Here is a 24,245-nt window from a genome sequence, read left to right on the forward strand (position 1 = left end):
TCCTCTCAGAAATGAAGTTATAAGTTTCAACATTTTCATGCGTTTTGTTTCAAGTTAACTTGATTTTTTTTTTTTGTCTGACCAAATGACCTTTTCTCCTCATGTGCTAATGCATTTTATTTTGACTTCTCTTCTGTTTTCTTTTCTTCTCCTACTGTTTAATGGATGACAACAGCCTGCATCAACTTTCTGTCTTTGCTCTGAAAGTCAGAACCATTCAAAAAGTGTTTCCACACTGCAAATAAACCGAACCATAGTTCAGTTTGTTCTGGACCAAGACCACCTCTTTTGGTTTGAGCTTTTAGTCTGGTCCAGACTGTGGTTCGAGGCATTTTCTTACCTGCTATTTTACGACAGACTTAAGTAAGAACTCTAAACATCCAGACAAACGAGTAAACAAGTAAAATTCACCCCAAAATAAAAATCGAACAAATTTGTTTTTGCATTTTAACATGAGGACATTTTTAAATGAACATTGAAATACAGTCACTGAAATGATTACTTGACAAATTTTGCATTGTACGTCTATAAACTTGTCAAACTCAGGACACACAGTTTGAGGGTATCCCCTTTGGCCATTCATGCAGTAGGGAGGTTGAATTCTCTGTAAACTGTAAAAACTTGCTGGAAGTCCGACCTCTCTACTGTCTGTCTTGAATCCTAAATCTCCCTTCAGGGGCTCACCCTTGGCTGCTGGCTCCACAGTGACCTTCTCACTGAAGTTACCCCGGCCCGCAGTGGTTACAGCTGCAGCCCAGATCAGGTACTGCTGCCGGTGGTTGAGGTGGGTGATTCGGTAAAACAGCAGCTCTGGATTGGCTTCGTACTCGCTTGGCAGCTGAGGAAATCCAAACGGGGGAGAAGGTGTTAGTCTGGAAGGACAAATCTGATAGATTGCAAAAATCATTTCACTTTGGTCAAATGCTCTTTCACTTGTATAGTTTTGTAAAAACAATTGGTCATACATACAAGGCACAAAATCGAGCAAAGTGCGTCAAAATAAACTGTTTTTGGTTTGGAAACAGGTCTATATATCAAAGAATTTCCTTTTTGTTTTCGTAAACGAGTGTCTCCCAGAAAATCTACATTTTGGGAATGCCAAAGATAGGATCATTTTGCTACTTTTCTGGCGAGGCAGACGTAATGTGAAGGATTAAGTGAACATCATTGTAACGTAAGCCCTGTATTTTTGCTTCTGTACTATTTGATGAGATAGAAGGAAGAAAGGTTTTGAGTTATATTCTGAAAAGGCAAAACTTTGTGGAAAGCTGAAGCTGGAGGAAGGGAGGATAGGTGGGTAACATTGGAGGGGAGAGAGAGAGAGAGAGAGAGAGAGAGGATTGGGGGACGTAAAGCCCACTTCCTCTCCTCCTCTGTTATCCTCAGGGAGGGCAAACAGAGATATGAGAGAAAGGAAGACAATGGGGGACAGACAAATGAGTCAGTCAGAGATGTCATACACTAATGAGGCCTATCTACTGCAGGCATCAGCAATGATGGAGAGGAGAGGAAGAGGAGGAGGAAGAGGCAGAGGAAGAAGAGAGGAGAGGAGAGGAGAGGAGAGGAGAGGAGAGGAGAGGAGAGGAGAGGAGAGGAGAGGAGAGGAGAGGAGAGGAGAGGAGAGGAGAGGGGAGGGGAGGGGAGGGGGTTGGTGGTTACACAGAAGCAAGTATGAATGCACGCCAATACACATGCATGAATATACTGACACACACTGAGGCACACACATACAGTGGCATACATGACCCTGAGCTGGATGTGTAATTGCAGTGTGTTTAACCCAGCAATGTGTTGGCTGTCTAGAACTGTAGGCATCACTGTCCCCTCAATACACGCACGAACACACATAAACACACTCATACACATATACACAGAACCTCTCTTTGTTTACTCCCTGCGAGTCACTTTTAACCTACCCACCAATTATGCTTGTATATCGTCAACTCCTACTCCTCATCTCCTCCCCAGGTATCCCAATGCCCAAGTACGCAAACACAAACACACAATTCTTCTCATCCCCCTGGTCTCAACTATAAATAGAATATAACAAAGAAAACACAAATTTCACACACACGCATGCTGTAAGGTAGCACCTAACATTCACTCTCAGCCCTCACAATCATGTTTGACCTCGCCTTACCGGTTTGACTTAGATTTGTGACTGACGGGCACTAGAGCACAGACGAAGTGAAGACTGCAATACAAGTGTCCAACAGGCTGAAGAGTCGGTAAACATGCCAGACCAGTAAAAAACTGCAGTGTTTGTGAGCTCTGTCCTAGCCTGCTGTGTTGTTATATGCACAACATTTTCTTCTGGGCAAATAGATTCCAGTATTCATGCTGTTTTTCACATTTATGAGCAGGTCGTCATGGAGGAATCCACTAGGCTTTTTATTACTTCACTGTGTTCCCCGTTCATCATCCATTCCTCTTGTCTCCGTCCCCTCTCTATTTTTCTCTGTGACTATTCTTTACCCCACGGCGCCATCCTTCCCTTCTCCTCCTGCCATCACTGTTCATCCATCTCTTCATTTCCCGTGTCTCCACATTTGCCTGTCATGTGTGGGCCCACTCCTCGCTTTTCCCTGCCTCTATCCACTAATAGCCCCCTCCTCCCATGTCCCCCCTGTCCTCCCTCCCTCCCGGTTTTACACCGTCTCTGCATTTCTCACTCTCACGTATATCAATGTCTTCTTCTGCACGTTTGTCTCTGTACTCTCCACTGCAAGCAGAGGTGATGAGATGGAGGGATGGAAGGATGGACGTATGGGTGGGTGGGTGGGTAGATGTTGGGAGGGAGGAGTGACAGAGTGTGTGTTGCTGTAACGGATATTAAAATATTCCTCCGGCGTGGAGATACGGTGATCCAGGGAACGATAGAGCGAGATAATGAAAAGAGGAACAAAAGTACTCCCCGCGCGGTGTGTCTGACCCCCCCATCCTTCCTTCCTTCTCTTCAGTCGCACTCATTTACATAGTAATCATCCCAAACTCTGCATGGGGGCTTCAGAGAGAGAAAGAGAGACTGAAAGAGAGAGATAGATGGATAGATAGAGAGAAAGAGTGATTTGTGAATGAGAGAATAAAGTGAAGATGCATGTATATTTCCCATAAGGTATATTTATATACCTATATATATATATATATTTATATATGTGTGTGTATGTGACCATGCAGGCAGGATATATTTCTGCTTTTAAATTCACATTGTCATAAAAACACGAGTTGCATATATGTATGTACCTCTACATGGCTGGTGTGATACATTTATGAATGTATTTATATTTATGTGTGTGTGTGTGTGTGTGTGTGTGTGTGTGTGTGTGTGTGTGTGTGTGTGTGTGTGTGTGTGTGTGTGTGTGTGTGTGTGTGTGTGTGTGTGTGTGTGTGTGTGTGTTTGTGTTTGTGTAAGTGAGACTGTGTGTGTTTGCTCCCAGCTTGTTTTCTGCCTTCACTGATGAACAGATGAGGTTGTCCTGGCAACGTGATGAGACATAGATATGTAAATGAGGCTGGAGGGTGATTTTTGCACGCACACACACTGCAGTATGAGGAGAGCTCATTTCACACACACATCTCACTGAGACTGCAGCACTAGACCACACACACACACACACACACACACACACACACACACACACACACACACACACACACACACACACACACACACACACACACACACACACACACACACACACACACATGCAGGCTAATACACACATGCAGGCACACATTAACAAAAACAGAAATGTAGAGCAACACTATGATTAAGTCAAATTACTTTTAGTTTAGTATTATATAAAATGTACATCAGAGGCTATTTCCTGTTTAAAAAAAAAAAAAGGAAAAAGAAAGAGAAAATAATATTGTCCTCCACTTCCTCGTTTTACTCTTTCATTCACTTGTCAAGCCTAAAACTCTCGACACCCCTCCTGTAACTCACCGGTTGGCCTGAGCCGGGGCTGGAGCAGTAGATGGTGTACTTGCGGATGATTCCATTTGGCTTATGAGGGGGTAACCACGACACTACGACACTGCTGGCAGAGGAGGGCACAGCTTTGATGCCAGCTGGGGGTCCAGGGTCTGAATCGTAAAGGGGAGAAAAGAAAGAGATGGAGGGGAGAGTAAAATATGTTAACCAGTTATATTTTGTTGTGTTTACAACAAACAGAAGCACAATTTCATTGATATCTTTATTCTTACTAGTAAAGTGAATATCTTTAGGTTTTGGACAGTTGTTTTGGAACAGCAAGCAATCTGAATAGTTTGGCCTTGGGAAATAGCAAAAGGAATACTTCACATGTGTCTGGCATTCAATAAACCAAACATCAAGAATGAAAAAAATAATTGGCAGACAATGACAGAAAATATTTTTTTCTTGCAGCCCTAGTGTGCATAGTATTCGTCAGGCACAAATAACCAGCCCCCTGTGCTCTTTTATAATTACTACTCATTGTGTATTGCTTACTTTACGAAAAGCATTTACTTTCATTGCTAACTGCTGTTAAAGGAGCATGTTCTAGGATTTAATGGGATCTAGCGGTGAGGTTGCAGATTGCAACCAACTGAACAACCCTTGTCAAACCAAGCATGTCGGATGTCTGTGAATCTTGCAAAAGTTGTGAAAGGCCCTCTCTTGCCCTGTAGAAACATGGTGGTGCAACATGGCAGGGTCCGTGGAGAGGGACCTGATATAAAGGGCTCATTCTAAGATTACAAAAACACATATAGCCCTCTGACTTCTACACAGTGGCCCTTTAACTGCCTTTAAAGTGAGTTACTTCAATTTAACTGCAATTAACTTAGGTTATCAGTATTCTACGTTAAGTTACATTGTGACTCAAAGTGCATGTTACTGCAGCTATTGATCTACTGGCGCTTCTTGGTTTATTTTGATATTTCCTATATGCTCATGTCATGGGTACAGTCACAGGTATTTCAGGATGAAGGAGATTATGATGATTATGAGTACATATACCGTGGAAGGTTAGAACATCCTGGTAGAGTTAGATAACAGACTGAACATTAACATAAATGGTGTCTCTTGGATCTCTATGCTGTTCTTTTCTCTCTGCTCACTCCTCACACCAACTGGTGGAGGCAGATGACTGCCCACCTCTGAGCCTGGTTCTGTCGGAGGTTTTCTTCCTGTTAAAAGCACGTTTTTTTCTTCTGGCTTTTGGGAGTAATGCATTACAGCGAGGCGTCGGTAAAAACGGGAGGAACAGAAGGAAGAACGAAAGTCGTACTATCGATGTACTCATCAATTTTGGAGATTAAAATGACTGTTCGAATACTCAAAATTCGTGACCCATCTGTACCATAGACTCCAATTCAACTTCTCTCAGGAAATATAAACCTCTTTTTTCACAAGTGAATTTGGTGTCGTTTGCTGTATGTTTTGGGTGCGTGTCTGTAAAATTGGGTGCAGTCAGGTTTCTGCTATCAGATGTAGTGTCCTCAAGTTTCCAATCAGATTGAGTTAGATTCACCGCTTGCTCCTCCCCAGCTCGTCCAAATATGGTCACCCTTGGCTATAAAATAGCAAGATGGCGACAGCCAGCATCTGAATTTGAGTATTCATAACAGCCGTACACAAACCATTGGCCCTGTTATGCCCTATTATAAATACAATTTAATTTAATTGGATGTAGTGTGATAAACAAAACAACAAAAAATCTACATATTAACACATATGCATGCATGTAAACCAAATGCGTGTACACATTCAAAGGCACCAAATGCTTTGGCCTCCTGGGGGTGAGGGCGTTCCAAAAAAAAACAAAAACAGGAAAAAGAGCTGAAAAAAAAGAGTCCATGTCTTCATCATTCTTATGCTTACTGTCTGCTGCATTTGGGAATCTTTGAGACAGAGGCAGAACGGCAGGCTGAGAATTGGCTGTTTGCACAATTCCACTGCAAACAGTTTTCCATGTGCTGTAGACAGAACCGAGGGCAAGGCAAAGGGTGAGACTAAGAGAGACAGGGAACGCTGAACGTTTGTGAAGAGGCTGCCCCTGGACACAGTGTCAACCCGCATCAGGGAGAAAAAGACACACTCAGTTTGCCCCTGATAAACGCACACACATGCACACTCAGACTAGCACAATACACATATTTGAAGAGCTACTGCAGTGAGGGCAACTCATAAAATGGAGATATAGTGAGGAATGGAGAATAAAAGCCTTTTTTGAATTGACACTTCTTAGAACCCCCCCCCCCCACACACACACACACCCCTCCCACCTCCGCCCTGCACTCCCTCTCTCCCTCATTTTCTCCATCTCTAGACGCCTGCCTCCTCCTCTGCTTGGCCCCAGGGAGGGAGAGGAGAGGCGGATACGGATGTAATCCACAGCCCGCCAGTGTAAGCACAAAATTAATTCTCACTAAGCCACAAAGAATTAATCCCTCTCCTTGTGCTGGGTGCTGAGCAAGACTTGCACACAAACAATAGTGCGTGTGCGCACACACTCACACCAACGCAAAGACATGTACACATGCAAACACACACTTAACCCCCAACCACACACACACCCAGACACACTTCCACATATTCACACGCAAAGACCAACACCCTTAGGGTCCTTAAGCACACACAGACTTTTTGGCTTCTTAATTCTCATTAGCACTGGTAATGGCACATCAGAGCACAAAGAGGTTTTAATCAGCAACCTCAGCCTTACAAAGACCCCCTCTACCCCTGCTGGCTCCCTGCCTCCCACACTGCTCTCAAAACTAAGAAGAAAACCTTTAAACCTGCCCCAAAGATGTGATCAAAGCAAATGACATGTTATTGTAGGTCATTTCATTATTTAGTTTATCCCTGTGGAAAGAGACACATAAATACGAACTCACAGTCTTCGCGGGTTTGGATATAAAGGACGTTGCTCCGGACGCCGTCCCCAGCCTGGGTGTAGGCCAGCACCTGGATGCTGTAGTTGGTGAACTTCTCCAGGTCTCTGAGCTCCACCTGCTCTTTGGTGGTAGTGATGTTTTGCATCTCACCCCACTCTGAGACAGAAAGAAAAAGAGGAGGTCAGAATGAGGACTGAGTCATTTAATAATCACAATTTAACCTGAAGTTGGGATGACAGACATACTCAACACACCTCCGTCCGGGAAGACGGCCCAAAACACGACACGATATCCCTTCAACACGCCGTGCAGTGTCAGTCTCGGAGGCTCGGCCCATGTGATCACTGCCTCGTCAGATGTTACAGAGATGGCTCGCACATTCTGAGGAGGCTGACTAGGCACTGAGGACAAAGAGGGAGAGAAGAGAAAAAGGTCAAACAAGTTATCTAACCACATGTATTTCATAGTTTAATTCAGCAGTAAAGGTCTGTTCATTGAAGGGTGAAAAACGATCACGACTTGTTTGATGACAACATAAATAGATAAACTGGAGAAAATCATATGAATTAATTAACCGGTTTCCTGAATGGTTGGAAAATGTCTTATTCCATGTTGTGATCTGGCACTGCAGTAGGTCAGAGATGTTTCATTTTTTTTTTAATGGACTTGACAGTTGGAAATATCATTTTCACTGTCTGGCAGTATATATTCTTTATGAGCTTATTCAAACTCTTTGATGTGATAGTCAAACTCAAGATGGCATGATTATTTTAGGACTGCATCATTGCATGCATTGAATTGAAATAGTGTGGTTGTCTTTTACATTTGGATTTTAGACTCCTTTTGCCTCAAATTCAACCATATTTGGATACATTGGGATCTTTACTAAGATTCAGAGTGAAGTTCTTTGGGTTTAACCCTTTAAGCCCTAGAGGTCCCCAATTGGTTGCCAGGGAGAAGACTTAGCAAAACTATTATTAAAATTTGGACATATATACTGATATTTACACATCTGAACAAATCTCACAAGTGTTCCCTTTATTATTAAAAATATTTTTTGTATAATTTTGTATTGTGGTTGCAGAGATATATACTCATTTTATTATGGGTATGCAATTTTCGAGCAGAGGCCTAAAAAGCAGGTCTGTTTTTAAAAGGTTAAACAGTGTACAGCTGCACACTGTGAGTTCACAGTGGCCCATCGCCTGAGCTTAATCATTAAGCAGGATTGAAAATGAGCTTTTTCCCCCCACTAACACTTTGGTTAACATTGTCTCTTCCAAATTAGGACTGTTTTGGATAGCTGATAAATAAATAAAATCATAAAACTTTCTGAAACTCTAAAAGGCTTTTCCATATCAAATCTGAAGTGAGTAAACAGGCAATAGATAAAAAGCCCATGACATGTGTCTAGCCTGATGTATAGGACCATCTCTCTTTCTATGTACAAGCCTCCCTCTGTCCCCGTCGGTCCAGGTGTCTTCTCTATTGGCTGCCACTGACCACTAGTCATTGAGGCTTTGAATAGCACCCACTGTTGAAGATGAACAGAAGTGAACTTGTGAGAGAAGGAAGGGGCAGGAAGAGAGGAAGAGAGCTGACTGAAAGACAGAGAGCAATGAAAGAGAAAGTTTGGGCCAAGTCCACCAGGGAATTTCTCTGCAGCTGGTGAAGAGAGAGGAGGAGGGGAGAAGGACGGAGGAAGGGAGGGAAAAGAGAAAGGAGGATTAGAAAACAAAAACAGGGTTTGCATGAATAAACCTTAGGTTCCAAGTCTAAATAATGAGAAGGCAACAAGACATAATCCTGTTTCCCTCTTCATACCTTTACCAGAAGCAAAATAAAGATGAGAATGTGAGCAAAAAGGTGCGTGGGCTCAAGTGCCCCCAAATTGTCTGTTTGAGAGCTTATGTGGGGTTCAACAGATAAATCAAAAACAATCTGTAAAAGAAAGTTATAAATAACGGCATAGATTTGGAGAAAACATGTTGATTATAGGAATATAATGAAAGGCAGTTTTGGATTAGGGCTATAGGGAGGAGGAGATAGGGATGAGGGGTAGAAGAGGAAGAGAGTTAAAAGCGAGGGGAGCAAGGGAAGGGCAGAAAAAGATGAAAAGAGGGAGCAGAGAGACAATGCGCTCAGCTGTGGATAATTACAGCAGGAAGCTAGCAGAGGGAAAGAGAGAGAGAGACAGACAGAGAGACAAGCTAATTATAATTATTTTTAGTATGCTTGTTGTTATCACTATTATCATAATGGCCATCAATATCACTGTCGCCACGGTGACAGCCACAGGAAAGAACTGGAGGGCTCTGTCTCCTCTGGACCAATTGGGCTCAGCCAACTGTTCACTGGGTGGACAAGTATGTATGTGACGCGCGCGTTTGTGTGTGTGTGTGTGTGTGTGTGTGTGTGTGTGTGTGTGTGTGTGTGTGTGTGTGTGTGTGTGTGTGTGTGTGTGTGTGTGTGTGTGTGTGTGTATTCATGTATATGTGATAGAAAAACATTAGGCAAATGTAGATGCATATGATAGAGATTGAGAGAGATAGCATGTACTAACAAAATGTCTGTCTGCATGTAGCATACAGATCAATTGGTCAACACTAAATAATGAAGAGTGAGAAAGGAAGAATATGAGAGCATAATAAGAACAATATTTAAAAGTGTACTTATGAATTATTTTTTTTAAATGACTTTCCCTTTTGAATTTTTTTTTTTAGGAATATATTTCGATGTTTGTATGTTAACAGCTGTAAGCTTGTTTTTGGTGTTTTCTGCTCCTTAGTGGTCAAAAGTCAATGAATGCAGCTTGCTTAGAAAATATTGCTTTTCAATAAATAAATAGCAGGAAAAGCTGAGTGGCCCTGTAAATTACTGCCTTTGGAAAACAAGTCAGATCCACAAACAAACTCTATTAAATCCATAGGTTCATTGTACTACTCTTTTGTGCCAGCCACTTCCATCTCACCCTACAGATACATTAAACTTCGCATACGGTACACTTTGACTTTATATTGTACTATTTTTGGTGATGGTTGGAGGATTTTTATGATGTTTAAAAAATGTCAACAGTTCCTTTTTGCATTGTAAATTATGGATCAAGGAAGTGAAATTTTTTTAATATTTCCACCAAGGAGTTTTTTTTTTTTTTTGGCCCTTTGGTTCCATTGAAAAAGAAATCTAAATTTTCTTTTACAGATTTTTATTACATTTGGAAGAAGGTCATTTTTAAGAACAGGAGATTAGTTATTGGTTCAGGTCTGGATAGATGTGTATTCAGGATGAGCTTCTTTTAAAATATTTCTCATTAATTGTTGGAATGTTTGTTGAAAATGCTTTTGTTTGTTTTCGACTACTGCGTGCATATTCATAAATGACTTCATAAAAGGCACATGCCTCCCAAGAAAATGTTGTGCAGTGTGAGAGGAGGTTTTTTTCTTCCTAACTGCTTTGGAATTTCATTCACTAATTCATCCATTCACCCACACAGCATAAACACGTCTACCCCCTAACAATCAGAATACATGGCAGTATGTCCACATTTCTCATAGTACAGAGTTCACTCAGTGCAGCTGAAGGGGTGTCTATGAGACTGTGTGTATCCTTGGTATTAGTAGGAAGTTTCGGATTCCAGCAGCCAGCATTCATTCTTGTTGAGTGAACAAAGAGAATGTAGTAATTTTAGGTTACAAAGCATGGCATGATTTGACAGAGATCAGACGCTGGGGAAGCCAAAAGAACAATGGCAAGAGAAAAAGTCCAGTGACTGTGGATCAGACTGACAGTTTACTCTTATGCTGCTCATATTGCACCCTGCTCTTTAACTTGTTCCCTCATTGCTGCTGGTCACTAAAGTAGCCAATGTTTACATTAATAAACAGACCAAAAGGCAATCAAATCACTGTACATACATGCATGTTGTATATGCTCATGTGATCCTCACCATCTTCCAGTGTTGTAGCATTGATCTCTGAGCTAGAGGGCCCTGTGCCGGCTCTGTTGAAAGCCTGGACAACCACACCATACTGGGCAAACTTCTTCAGGTTGTCCAGGGTGTAGACCTCACTGTCTCCAGTGGCCTTCATCTCCACAATGCTGTACTGGCCATTGCTGCCTGGGCCGTTCTCTCTGTAACCAATCTGGTAACCCCGGATCACCCCGTTCTGCAGCTCCTTCCTTGGAGCCTAAGGGATGACATAAGAAAAGACCATAGTCACATGAGACTTATCTATTCATATTCCTATAGTGCTTAATGAATTCGGTGTGTCAACACATTTAACACATTGACAAAAAAAAAAAAACGGGTTACTTTGCATCAAAGCGTGACACAGTCATTAAGGCAAGGATAATCTACAAACAAATCTTTCAAGGAAATACTTAGCTGTTAAGGAGGCTAATACTTATAATGCTTTACCTTCCAGGTGACTCTGATACTCTGAGAGGTGACTGGTTGCAGGATCACATCCATCGGAGGACCATCAGGCTCTACAGGGCGAGAGACAGGGAGGTTGAGCGAAGGCATTTTGAACATTCTGCAGTTTTCATGTTTCCATTAAGTCTCATTTTCTAAAATATTCTGGACTGCAAGTACAAAAGATGTTTTTTTTGTTGAGGGTTTTGCGTTTCATGGAGATAGATTTAATACAAAAATGCTTTTTCAAGGACAGCACAGATGCAGAAGCTACATGCTTATACAATAAATGCAAGTTCAATCTTTCTTGAAATTCATGAGTAAAAAGCAGTGCTGTCAAGAGACTTACGTGCTTCCTCTGTGCTGATGGTGAGTTCCTTACTGGCCTCACTCTTGCCTATAGAATTGTAGGAGTACATGCGGATGCTGTAGACAGAGGCAGGGTGAAGGTCCACTATGTTGGCTTGATTGTTGGTGGGAGAGATATTTCGAGTGGCATGTTTCAGTTCCCAGGAGTCTGATAAAACAGAAGAGTTTTTTGTGTTTTCATTATTTTTCATCTTCTCAAACCACTTTTAATACATTTATAAATTCATATATTCAGACTATTAGTCATCTTGTTTTTCTTGAAAAATGTTGCATTCTTTATTTCGACATTGAGTGCCCCAATATTATTTTATTATCAGAGTTTATTTTCCTATCTTCATTTTGGGTGCACTGAAGAACATACTACTCCTTTAACTTACCTGTCTTGTTCTTATATTCAATATCGTAAGAGGTAATGACGCTGTTTCCGTCAAATCTCTGTGTCCACCTGAGATTCATACTACGATCTTTCACTTCTCGGACCTCCAACTCTGGAGGGTCTGGAGGCTCTGAGGATTCAAACGACAGAAAGTGAACAAAAGGAAGCAAGAAAAAGGAGGACTAGTAGCACCAAAAGAGAAACAATTTTCGATGTAAAGAGGAAAGAGCAGGTTTTTGTAGCTTTTATCAATTTAAAAAGGGAGATGGAATGGGTACATGCATTTCCACACGAATAGCTACCTTGCACAGTGAGCTGGATAAGGCCTCGTCCTTCTCCATAAGAGTTGATGGCATGACAGGAGAAGAAGACGGAATCCTCACGCTCTGCTGGCTTTAGCTGAAGTGAGAAAGGTAGAAAGAGAAATGTCAGAGACAAACAGCTCTATCTTTGTGCTGTCAAAATGTGAAAAGCACAGTTTTGAGATGGCGAATTTCCTTGGTTAGAGTTTTTCCTCGACCATGCCTGTTTGCTATTTAGATAACTGCATTGTAAGGAGAGGTGCAGTAGAGGAGTGCACCTCGTCCGACACACTCTGTGCTACTTCTGTTACTTCAGCAGGTGAAGGTGTATCCCCATAGACCTTTGCAAAATCAGACAAACTCCCTTCAAACATCTACTGCTTTTACTTTAAATACATACATTCTTTAACTGGCAGATACAACTAAATGGTCTGGCCATGCTCCGTAGAGGATTGTTTCCTGTCATTGAATCTTAATTTGCGTAGACCTCGGGATATTTTTTAAACTATTGGAGCAGCCTTTAACCAATAGGCATGTATGTTGTGTGCCAAAATTCACCAAACTGAAATCAAAGACCCTTCATGAATGTGAGCCAAACTCAATGCAATGTTGGTAAAAGACCATTGCAGACTTAAAAAAAAAAAGACATTAGGCATTGTTCTTGCTCTTGCTTGAATTCCTTAGTATTTGCTAGGATTACTGTTTTTGTATTGCCTCATCGAGCTCTACCACCACCGCTATTGTTGGAACAACATTTAGAAAGAAAGGTTTGTGACTTCCACGTCATCGCACTTAGCTTCCCCCACTGTTTGCCGATTAGTCTGGCTTCCAAAGTGGCGGAAACGGGGTTTCCAGACGATAATCACAGCAAAGACTGAAACAGTGAGATGTAGGCGGGCTGAGCCAGGCTAAACATACCAAGAGTAATGTTTTAGCAGCCATAGTTGCTTTCACACACTATGGATGCCTTTCTTTTTGGATGATTAACTAGCTACGCAAATTTTGATGGCAATAGGCACATGTTCCATTTCAAGTCTGACATTTTAGCTGGGCTAATTGTCAAACATACGGTTACGGGGACCAAACCCACAGGAGTTACTTGAATAAATCCTGAGTTACATACACACACAAGCTTCTGTGCCCCAGTAAAGGTCTAAACAGTTGGTTATGAGTGAGATAATGAGCTCCTCAGAACTCAGTGGCAGCGAAGTTGACCTGACTCCTCTTTCCGTCACTGAACTCCTTCAGTATTATTTGTTAGCATCCAGACACACTCTTTCCTTTGATTTCAGCAAATGTAGCATCCCACTTTTGAATGCAACGCATCATGACTTTTTCTTGATCTCACTCTTTTTCTACAAACCTTAGCTGATGAAAGTACACAAGTTGGCACAACACAGCGGAGATTGGTTTGCACGGTCAGAGCCCAAACAGACAAATAAGTTAAGTAAAACAAAACAAAAAATGAAGTGAGAAAATTGGAAGCTATTCGTTAACTGAGCAAGAGTCACAGACATTGATGTCTGATTTCATCAACTAGATGCTTTACCATATATGTGTTTTTTACCTTGAGTGTAGACAACACCTCGTCGGTCTTTTCATTGGGACTGGTGGTAATGGAGTATCGGGGGTTGCGGTCAGGGTCAATGACCGTGTCGCCTCTTTCCCAGCGGATGATGATGGGCCATTCTCCCCTGGCTGTGCAGTTCAGCTCCTTCACATGACCCTTCTTAGCCATGGTAGTGTTGGGGTGACTGGTGATCATCGCGGGGACTGGAAGGAGAAAGGAAATGGAGTGTGAGATGAAGAGAAGGTGAGGACAAATGGGGTGAAGCAGGGACAAATGGTAACAGTAAACAGATTGATGAGAGAGATGTGAGATAACAGAGGGAGATAAAAAATAAAAAATAAAAAAAAAGGGAAAGAAAATCAAGTGGATTATAAGCAGGGTTTAAGTGGAAAGGGAGAAAAAAGTGAAAGATTTGAGAGGAGAAGGGTGGGATAACTGGCAGTTAAAAAGGCGCAGTTCAGAGGAGCCAAGTTCCATTGCAGTCGAGTAATGAAGAGATGTGGTCAATGAGGTAAAGTCAATAAACCTCCTTTCTCATTCTCCAATAGTTAACATTGGGGTCTAGGTGAATGAAGAGGCAAAAACGATACACTCTACCTTTCTTGTACACTCTATACACACAAAATCCCTCACACACTCAATCTTCTCTGTCCAACACAAACTCATTTACACACACACACACACACACACACACACACACACACACACACACACACACACACACACACACACACACACACACACACACACACACACACACACACACACACACACACACACACACACAGTATCGATCTGAGGAGGGTTCTGCTGTTTTGTTTTCATCACTTATTCATCTCACCCTCCCTCTTTTCCTCTTTTCCTCTTTTCCTCCCTCTCCGCTGAGCGAAACAGACAGAATTGAGGGAGGCAGAGGAGAGGAACGGTTCAATCAATAACACTAACACCAGAAGGAGAGAGAGAGAGAGAGAGAGAGAGAGAGAGAGAGAGAGAGAGAGAAGGGGGCAACCCTGTGATAGAAAAACATGGTGAAACTAGTAGAAACATCTATGTGCACCTTGTTACATATGTCTGTGTAAACGTGTCAAAAGTTGACAGAAATGAAGCCCTAACAACTCTCTGGCGATTACAGCTTTTTTATAAGGTCAATGTACTGCATGCTACATGATACATTGGCCTCACATAATGTTTTACTTGATGTTGACAGTGTGTGTGTGTGTGTGTGTGTGTGTGTGTGTGTGTGTGTGTGTGTGTGTGTGTGTGTGTGTGTGTGTGTGTGTGTGTGTGTGTGTGTGTGTGTTTGCATACATATTTCCCCTATGCATTTCCATATTGCATTACACGGGGTGTTTCTGACAGTGAGGGCAGGATGGGAGATTGATTGCAGATAATGATTAAGCTCAAAGTCTTTTTGATTTTCTGTAGACAGATCCCAGGAGTCAAAAGATCAATTGCTCAGTTGCTCACTTTCTCTCTGCTGATCACAGATGCACACACACCCTTCTCCGTCTCGCTGTTCTTTATGGTCTCGCTCTTATGTCCATGGTCACCTTTGCTCCAGCAATCTATCGCCGTGCATGTATGTGTGCGTATGTTCGTGCCCACAGGGAGAGTATTGAGAGCTGGCTCATTGGTTTGACACAGTAAGTGAGTGTGCGTGCATGAAGACTGATAAAGCAGGAGCAGTGGAGCATCCCAGATGGCCTCACTGCAGTCATCTATGCAGTGAAAAGCTCATACCCTGCTTCATTAGCCCGTGTGAATTTGTATACTCACTCTTAACCGTGAGGACCATGCTCTTGCTGATGTCTGAGCCCACCCCATTGGAGGCCTGACAGAGGTAGAAGCCACGATCCTCTTCCAGGACATGTCTGATGAGCAGAGAGCCGTTATTCATGATCTGAATACGGCCCGTCAGAGGCACAGTGTGGTACTGCTGTGGGTTCCCAATACCCGCTAGACAGGAAGAGAGAGCCAGCAAAGGGACAGGTGATTATGATACAGTAACCTGCCAACATATGCATTCAGGATCATTTACTTTGGACAGTATGGACCAATGAATTTGAGAGAAGGCAGAGAAAAGCTGACAGACATACATAAAGAATTAAAAAGTGGGTCATGTACCTAGTGTACCCTTGGCATGTTTCCACATGACCTTAGGAGGAGGGTATCCATCAACAGAACAGTTTAAGATTCCTGCCTTGCCATAGATCCCATCCTGGTTGTTGGGCTGCACCACAAACCGAGGAGGCACTGGAGGGAGATGAAAGCACAGGTGAACAAAAACACAAAATAAAACTACATTAAAGTATTAGGTTGTTATCTCTGTCGTACATGTAACATTCATGTTGTAGCTGGTGTATTGTTAATTATATCTAATTTATATATATTAGTTTTTTTTTTACTATTCTCTAAGTTGAGAGGGGAAGTGGCCCCAGAAGGAGTTCAACAAGGCGTGGCAAGCCCAATAGACAGAAATTAAAAATGATCCTTTTTTTAAAAAGCACTGTTACTTATTATTTAATGAACAATAACAGTGGCAAAGGAGTAAATGTACTGCACTGCTTTGTTAACAATACAGTTGTTACAAACAGGAGGGAGTGGTGTTTAAAAAATGTGGATATTTTCTAGGCAAAGAGAGTCTCGTGAAAGATTTTATTGAGTTGTAACATGAGAAGTGAACGATCCAGCCTCTGCTACTTCAATTTTTATCATTTTTATTTTGATCTTCCAGGTCCCCCAGCTTTATTTAAGTGTAATATTAAATCTATGCAATACATTTACCCCTTCCTTTCTCCTTCGTCCCTTTCTAAATATCACTTTCATACACTCGCTCCTTTTGCACTCTTTATTTTGTACCTGTAACTGTGAGCTGCCTCTCTGTGCTGACAGTGGCAGCATCGTTGCTGGCAATGCAGGTGTAGTTGCCGTTGTGTTTGAGCGACACCTTAGATATCTGGAGGGAACTCATAAACTCCTTTGTGTCGATGGTGATGCCCGAGGAGGGCACGATCTCCTGGCCATCCTTCCGCCACGTGATGCGTATGGGCATGTCTCCAGACGACACCACGCAGGCGATGTACATCAATTTACCGATGGAAGTCGGGGGAAAGTCAAATGGCTGGATCAGTGGAGGAACTGAGAGAGGTGGAGAAAGAGAGAATGAAAGAGAGAAAAAGAGAGGTGAAGGAAGGAGAGTGATATAGAGTAAGATGTGTAGAGAGGAGGGGAGAGTGAATAGAAATGTTGGAGAGACAAAGGGGAAAAATTGTGAAACGAGATTAAAGACAATAAGTAAAAGAGATGGAACACGCAGATCAAGTAGAGAAAATAAATGATGAAAAGGAAAGTGAGAGAGAAAAAAGGCAAGGACAGCCAACAGGGTGAAATAAAGGGTAGACAGCGAGATGACAGAGAAAGGCAAAGAGGGAATGAAAATAAAGAAAAAAGATGAATGAAAACAGTTAGAGGGTTGTTTAAATGAGCGGGGTGAGGAAAAGGTGAAGACAGAGATTTGAGGCAGATATGAATAAGTGAAGGATAAAGAAAAGAGAAAAAGTCAGATGTGAAGACAGGGAGAATATGGGTATAGACGCATGGTTTTGAAGATTCAGGGGCATCGAGAGGACATGGGGTGAGAGAGTAAGTGGTGTAAAGAGAAGAGAGGTGAAGTGAGACAAAAACAGTGAAGGGGGAGAAAGACTTAGTTATTTTCAAGAGGCCATTTCACCTGACAGTTTGGTGAACTGGTGGTTCATCTGTCTGTTTGACCGCAGGGGATCAAAATCAGGATTTTCTGAGTCTGCCCGGACTCCCAAAGCTTCTGCACCAATGCAGCCTGGCCTACTAGCCCACTACGTACTCTGCAGCCGCGTGTGCCCCCTACCAAGCCCTCCCCTCCACCCCACTCCACCCTGCCCTGCTAAAGCCAGCCCATAATAGCTGCTCTAATTAGAACCCCATCCACAGGGGGAAGAGGAGTGTTGCTATGGATACCGGCGGAGGTGATGGTGGTGGTTTGGAGTGGGGGATGAGGGGGAAGTTGGTGTGTGTGTGGGGGGGGGAGGGGGGGTTACAGCTGAGACATCTGGGGGATTTAATCTGGGCCTCGTTAAAATTCATCTAATTAAATCAGAGACATGACGAGCACACATTCATGCAAGCACATACCTACACCCACATGCAGCAACTGTGTGCCTACACTCACACGTGTGCACGAGCAATCGTGATTGTGTACTCCCGCGTGCATTTGTGCACAGAGGAACACTACGAAGACCACCGCAAATTTCACACATCATGCTGATGTCAAGCCAGAACACACACGACCGACATTCACACTCGACAACTTCCCAAAAACAAACATGTCATTCTACTGCCGGTGAGAAAAGAGCAGAATAACATACAAGGGGACACACAAAATATATACTACACACATTTCATGATTCACACATATATGCACGAGTATGGCAGGCACACACACACCAATCTTATACAATAGCACTCCTGCTCTATGTAATTGCACAGTGGTTGAGAGGTCGCACTATGGCACTCCGCCCCTAATCAGGGGTTATTAGAGGCAGTGCATACAGCTTTCCTCTTTCTTCTCCCTCACACCAACCTTCTCCAAACCAATGTTACTCAGTTCTGATCTGTTTTACAATCACTCTCACTTGCATTCATTTTTTTTTCTTTTCATGCCGCAGTAAAACAAAGCTACAATCATACAAATTATGATTCTATATTGTGTTACTTTTAATACATTTACCTTTTGTGCAAATCCCAAACACATGTAGATGTATAGCATTGATACCACTAAACCCTGAAGATTATGTGCACTCTTGTGTTTAGAGACATTTGCGTGACCTTTCATGTTTGGATAAATAAAACCTAGCCATGTGTAAAAAAAAAAAAATCCAACAATCATCATTTTCAAAAATATCAACTCTGCAACTGACCTTTGACAGTGACATAAACAGTCTGCGTGATGAAAAGCTGTGGTTGGATCAGCACGCTGCAGACGTAGGCCCCCTCGTCCATCCCCTTCTGAACATCACTGAGCTTCAGAGTTCCGTTCTCATACACCACCTGTACAGACATCAGCGGAATATGCAGAGATGATCCATGCTTCCTATTCATACACGTAGTTTCCTACTCATACAGTGAATTTCAGTGAAATGATCCTCAGCGTAAAAACATGGATGACGCTTCGGCAAAAAGACGACCCTTAATTTGCTGTGTGCCTTCATTTTTGAAGTGTTCAGGTTTAATCCAACAGAAATCTTTTCAGCTGTACTAAAAAAAAAGTAGAAAAAAAAGCCCTAACCAGTGATTCAATGTGCTGTATGATACAATAAAAAGCGGTTTAGGGACTTTTGAAGTCACTGTTTTTGGTCAAAGGCTTGCTTTAGTTTATTTTAGGTAAAAATGGGAGCAAAAATATAAATCAAATGTAACTTTTTTTGCTAAATGGCACTATTCGTGATACGAAAGTATATTCCCATATTCTCTTTTAGGACACAGGCTAACAAGAATATTATGAATTGGAGTTATTTATGTTTTTGATATACATTTTGAATAACTTTTGTACAAAAAGCTGCGCAAAAGCATTTTGAAGATGAACTATACAGAAATGCATCATAGGGATTTGTTGCATATTCATGTTATACAGTGCTGTCCGGAAACTGGATTATGATACGTTCTTATAGTCTTTGAGTAGAAATGTAGAAAGTGAACTCCACCTGGCGATGATTGTCAGGCAGCAGAAGTCCCTCCTTGTACCAGTTAATTGAGTAATAAGGATACCCAATCACACGGCAGTTTATAAAAGTGTTTCTTCCTGCCACTGCAGTAATATTCTTCATAGGCCGAATCCTCGGAGGACCTGATAGGGGGACGGAGAGAGAGAGGCATGGAGAGAAAGACAGAGAGAAGGGTTGATCAGAGGAAAAAAAGAGGGGAAAAAGAAGATCATTAGTTGATGGTGTCAGAAGCAGGTCATGGAAATTTAGGAATAAAGGGGAAGGGTGATAGGGAAGGGAGTTGGGGAGGGGGAGTGGACAGAAGAGGAGAAAGTATGTATGGGTGTACGCAGAGAGAGAGAGATTAGAAGATCCTGCCTCAATGTTGGAAAAGGAATTTTGATTCTCAAGTTCACTAAACTACACACTTTCTGACCAATAATGACCATCCCATCCCAGACACATATAATTCCTTTGGATTTTTTTTTTTTGTATAGAGGAATACAGATAAGCTACTCAGCTGTTTATTAAGATACCTTTATAAGACGTGAAGTTAGATTAAGCCAGGGCATAAAGTGGAGGAAAATGTTACGGATCATGCCCCCGTTTCTCTAATAGTTCACATTGTTTTCACCAGTTGTAGACACAAACTAAGTGGAGGGTTACAGAGGAATTCCAGACTTCAGTGCAGCAGTGACAGGGTTATTGTTTACAGGTCAGATTGGACCAGTGATGAGAAATGTATTTAATATTACTGACATTTAAACAAACCAGCATTTAATGTAACTAATGTGACTTGTCTAAAAAAGAGAGAGTAACAGAGAGAGGGAAAGTGAGTGGATGAAACAGATGAGAAAAACTAAACTGACTTTATTCTGTGCTTCACTGGAAGGAAGCGCATTTGAATGTAAGCTCAATAATAACAGAGTGATAACATAATGTTTTCATTCATGCTGAGCAACTGCACCTGACTTTATAACAGATCTGTTGCAAAGCAGAACTCGTCAGCTTTAACCAAACTTATCATGGATTGTTTGTGTCCTTGGGCTCTTGTTCAGCAATATAAGAACACGGTCTAAAGCGCATGGCGGAAAAGCATTTATGTGGTACCCATGTCAACTTTAACTAGTTTAACAACAGATAAATGGAGCACAAAGTAAGATGTAGGATTAAAGGGGTTGCACTTAGTCTCTTGATTAATTAGAGGTGTGATTTAACATGAAATAAATCAAACCAAGTGTCATCTCCCATTACTTTTTAAAGCCAGGTACGTTTGCACTGTTGCTGTTATAATGCAATTATTGTCCATAAAATAAAATTGTATGGACAATAATAATCTTTCACATTGTAATCAGTTGAAATCTTATGCATGTTTGTGCATATCCCTGTGTGTGTAACAAACAGAGTCTTTGTAGGTGCATATTACACTCTTTCGACTTTACGTTGAAAATTCTATCCTATTCTTATCCTATGGATAATATAACTACAGATACTTACAGTACAACAAAATGTGTTGTCATTGTTACTAGAATACCAGTTGCTTTATTTTGGTAGTTACTTTGATTTATAGTAATTCATTTCCATTATAACTTACGCACATGAAGCCTACCGACATTTATGCAGCGAGCACTATGAAGGTATGCTACATGGGCAATAGTGAGACTGAGCAATAGTGACAACAAAAGGTAATTGGTAGATTACCTGGAACAAAGGGACTGAATGATGTCCTAAAAAAAAAATCCCCCAAAAAAGCTTGACTGTAACCATATGTTGGCCATGTATCACTGCCTAAAGACAGAGACTGAAGGCTCTGAGCAGGCAGACAGTCAGACGGACACAAAATGTGTCAAGCATTACACTGGGAAGACACTGGGAGCTATCACTCAATCACCTGCCACTTCTTCTCTGACCTTCTCACGATTGTTCATCGCGTATCTCTGTTTTTGTCTCTCCTTCCAGCCATCCTACCCCCACTTCTCTCTGTGTCTCTCTCCCTCCTTCCTTCCTCAGTGTGTGCTGAGCTTTGAAGTCACAGCTCTGACGAGTCAAAGATGTATTATTCAGTAGCACGCGCACGCACGCACGCACACACACACACACACACACACACACACACACACACACACACACACACACACACACACACACACACATACCGTATACACGTGTGTGTTCAGCTACGTCTTTGTGGCTCAGTATACTTGTTGTCGGCCCCTCACTGAATGAGATAAGTTGAGTGTATCACATTTCAGTGAGTGGATAAGCATACTAGCGGGTTACTGTTTTTTTCATGTGTGGTTATGAATGTGTGTGTCCATGTATGTGTGTGTGTATTGGCTGTATTTGTGTCTGTTTGTGTTGCATGTAGGGCTGAAACTCTCTGGCAATGGGGCTCATTCTCACTCCAGTGATCATTCTGGCATGTCTGCTTAGAGCAGACTCGCATGTCACAACTACGCATCTCTTCAAAGGACAGAGGAGAGAGAGAGAGAGAGAGAGAGAGAGAGAGAGAGAGAGAGAGAGAGAGAGAGAGAGGGAGACAGAGCGAGAGAGACACGGGGACAGTGATACACCCCTGTCCATCGGTGTCACTCCTCATCCTTGTCATCTCAGACGACAGTGACATCACCAGTCCTGTCACCGCAGTTTACCATCACTCCCTCAACAGACACTCTCATTTCATCTATCCCATCTCCTTTCCATCTCTGGCCATCTGTTTCTTTCTCTTCTAATGTTGCTTTGTCCATTTGTCTAACATGACCTTAATCTCACTTCCTCTCTTTTAGCCGTTCTGTTTCTCAATGTCTTAAACTCTATTTGAATATTTTGTCTGCCTGCAAGCATGTCCGTATGTGTGTGTGTGTGTGTGTGTGTGTGTGTGTGTGTGTGTGTGTGTGTGTGTGTGTGTGTGTGTGTGTGTGTGTGTGTGTGTGTGCGTGTGCGCGCGCGTGCGTGTGCGCGTACGAGTAGGATGAGTAGGCGGATGAGTATGTGTATTGTATTTTTGCCTTCTTATGTATGTGTGCGTTCAAACTGGCATGTGTGTGTGTGGCCAGAGTAAGTCACACGGGACAGTAAGATTGACTGCACAGACAGAAAGACAAAACAAATATATGTGTGTCTGAAGAAAGAAAACACCGACTGCTGCAACTAATTAGCATGTAGTTTTAAAGATGGACAGACAGAACAAAAAAATGAAGATGGGAAACAAGGTAAAAATATAAGAACATACATACACTCACACTCAGAGATAGAGGTAGAGATATAGAGGGGTACAGAGGAGGATATTGGTCAGGGTTGGGTAGGGGTCAGGCTATGAGAAGCCTCTGTATGACTGATATTGAAAAGTAGACAGGCACCTCTTACGTTTATGCGCGCTTGGTACTCAGCACTACCAGCTGAGTTTCGTGCGGCGCACCGATACACTCCTCCATCGCGAATCTGCGGGCTGCTGACGTTGACGTGGCTCACGGTGCTGCCGTCCGAGAGCGTGTACTGGCTGGCTCTGACACGCGACAGGTCCCGGGCCACGGGCTCGTCGTCCAGGGTCCAGGTGATGGTGGGCGGGGGTGCTCCTTTGGCGGCACACATCAGGGAAAATGGTTCACCTGGGACAACCACCCTCTCGCTGAAGGAAGCAACGATACGGGGTGTACCATCTGAGACACAATCACAAGACAGAGATGTGAGGTGTGAATTTAGAAACAGTAACAGTGTGTCACACTGGATTCAAACTAGAGCCCAGCTTATATATAAATATAAATATCACAGATATATCGGTATCGTCGTAGTTTTTTTTTTAAATTTAAGCCCATATGAAAACTTTTTTTTTCACGAACATAATGCAGAAAAAGATGCTTTGGGTAAATTAGAAATCGTTCGACTTGTATTTTTGTAATTCTTTATACTCATTACACTCCCACACTGAAGTGTACTGTTTCAGTGCGCTGATGTCATTGAGGACAATAAACTGTAAAATATTCTGCCTTCACGATATATTGTTGTCACAAGTGTCAAAAGTGAGCAATAACCACATTTGAGGACTTTTTGCAAAAAAATGCCTGTTAATGTATACTGTCCAAACAGTGCATGAAGAATATCGGCTGATTTATCAACATTGGAAATGTGTTACTCCCTACTATCTGTATCAGCATCAGCCCCTAAAATTAAGTATCGGTCAGGCTCTAATTTGAATCAGCAATATGATGTCATTGAAGATGGTTTAAATAGGAGGCTGAGACATATTTGACACACAACTCAATAACTATATTCTGCATATGAACAACTTACTATAAAGTGCAGAATGAAAAGAAACATTTGATATGAAGAATTAAAGACTGAAGCTGAATGATAATATTACAAATTGTTCTGGGTGTTAGAGTAACTATAACCCTATTCAGATTGTTAATTCAACACTTTTGCTCTTCTTAACGCATATGCTTTCCATTTGTTAACAGTGTGTGAAGAGGTCTGAGTACCAGAAACACAACTGCACATTTGAAGCAGAAGCTTTACATAACCAGCTCTCCACCATTCTTTAAGGGTGTAAATATATACTGTAAACCATGTCTAATTACTGTCTCATTTAGCATAAAAAAAAAAAAGAAACACCCAG

The 24,245-nt window shown here is 42.0% G+C and overlaps 1 protein-coding gene across 5 annotated transcripts in view; it reads right to left on the reverse strand.

Moving 5' to 3' along the window:
* The window catches only part of dscaml1 (Down syndrome cell adhesion molecule like 1), a 108,054-nt gene that overhangs the window by 15,724 nt on the left and 68,085 nt on the right, over positions 1-24,245 (reverse strand). For 2 of the 5 annotated variants that reach the window (XM_069706416.1, XM_069706413.1), the window contains 16 exons: positions 22,990-23,289; positions 19,631-19,773; positions 18,848-18,977; positions 16,752-17,030; positions 16,026-16,145; positions 15,669-15,848; positions 13,890-14,095; positions 12,323-12,419; positions 12,022-12,150; positions 11,625-11,792; positions 11,279-11,349; positions 10,808-11,048; positions 7,107-7,262; positions 6,862-7,017; positions 3,947-4,086; positions 685-838 (listed from right to left, as the gene is read on the reverse strand). In XM_069706416.1, the coding sequence (XP_069562517.1) occupies positions 685-838; positions 3,947-4,086; positions 6,862-7,017; positions 7,107-7,262; positions 10,808-11,048; positions 11,279-11,349; positions 11,625-11,792; positions 12,022-12,150; positions 12,323-12,419; positions 13,890-14,095; positions 15,669-15,848; positions 16,026-16,145; positions 16,752-17,030; positions 18,848-18,977; positions 19,631-19,773; positions 22,990-23,289 (2,670 nt within the window). Of the gene's footprint in view, positions 1-684; positions 839-3,946; positions 4,087-6,861; positions 7,018-7,106; positions 7,263-10,807; positions 11,049-11,278; positions 11,350-11,624; positions 11,793-12,021; positions 12,151-12,322; positions 12,420-13,889; positions 14,096-15,668; positions 15,849-16,016; positions 16,146-16,751; positions 17,031-18,847; positions 18,978-19,630; positions 19,774-22,989; positions 23,290-24,245 lie in introns of all 5 variants that reach the window. The other 3 variants (XM_069706417.1, XM_069706415.1, XM_069706414.1) reach the window with 3 other exon arrangements.

The sequence above is a fragment of the Brachyistius frenatus genome, unplaced genomic scaffold (genome assembly GCF_029030835.1).
Source record: "Brachyistius frenatus isolate BFR_SWC_R1_liver_20210118 unplaced genomic scaffold, ASM2903083v1 Contig_62, whole genome shotgun sequence".
In the NCBI taxonomy this organism is placed as follows: domain Eukaryota; kingdom Metazoa; phylum Chordata; class Actinopteri; family Embiotocidae; genus Brachyistius; species Brachyistius frenatus.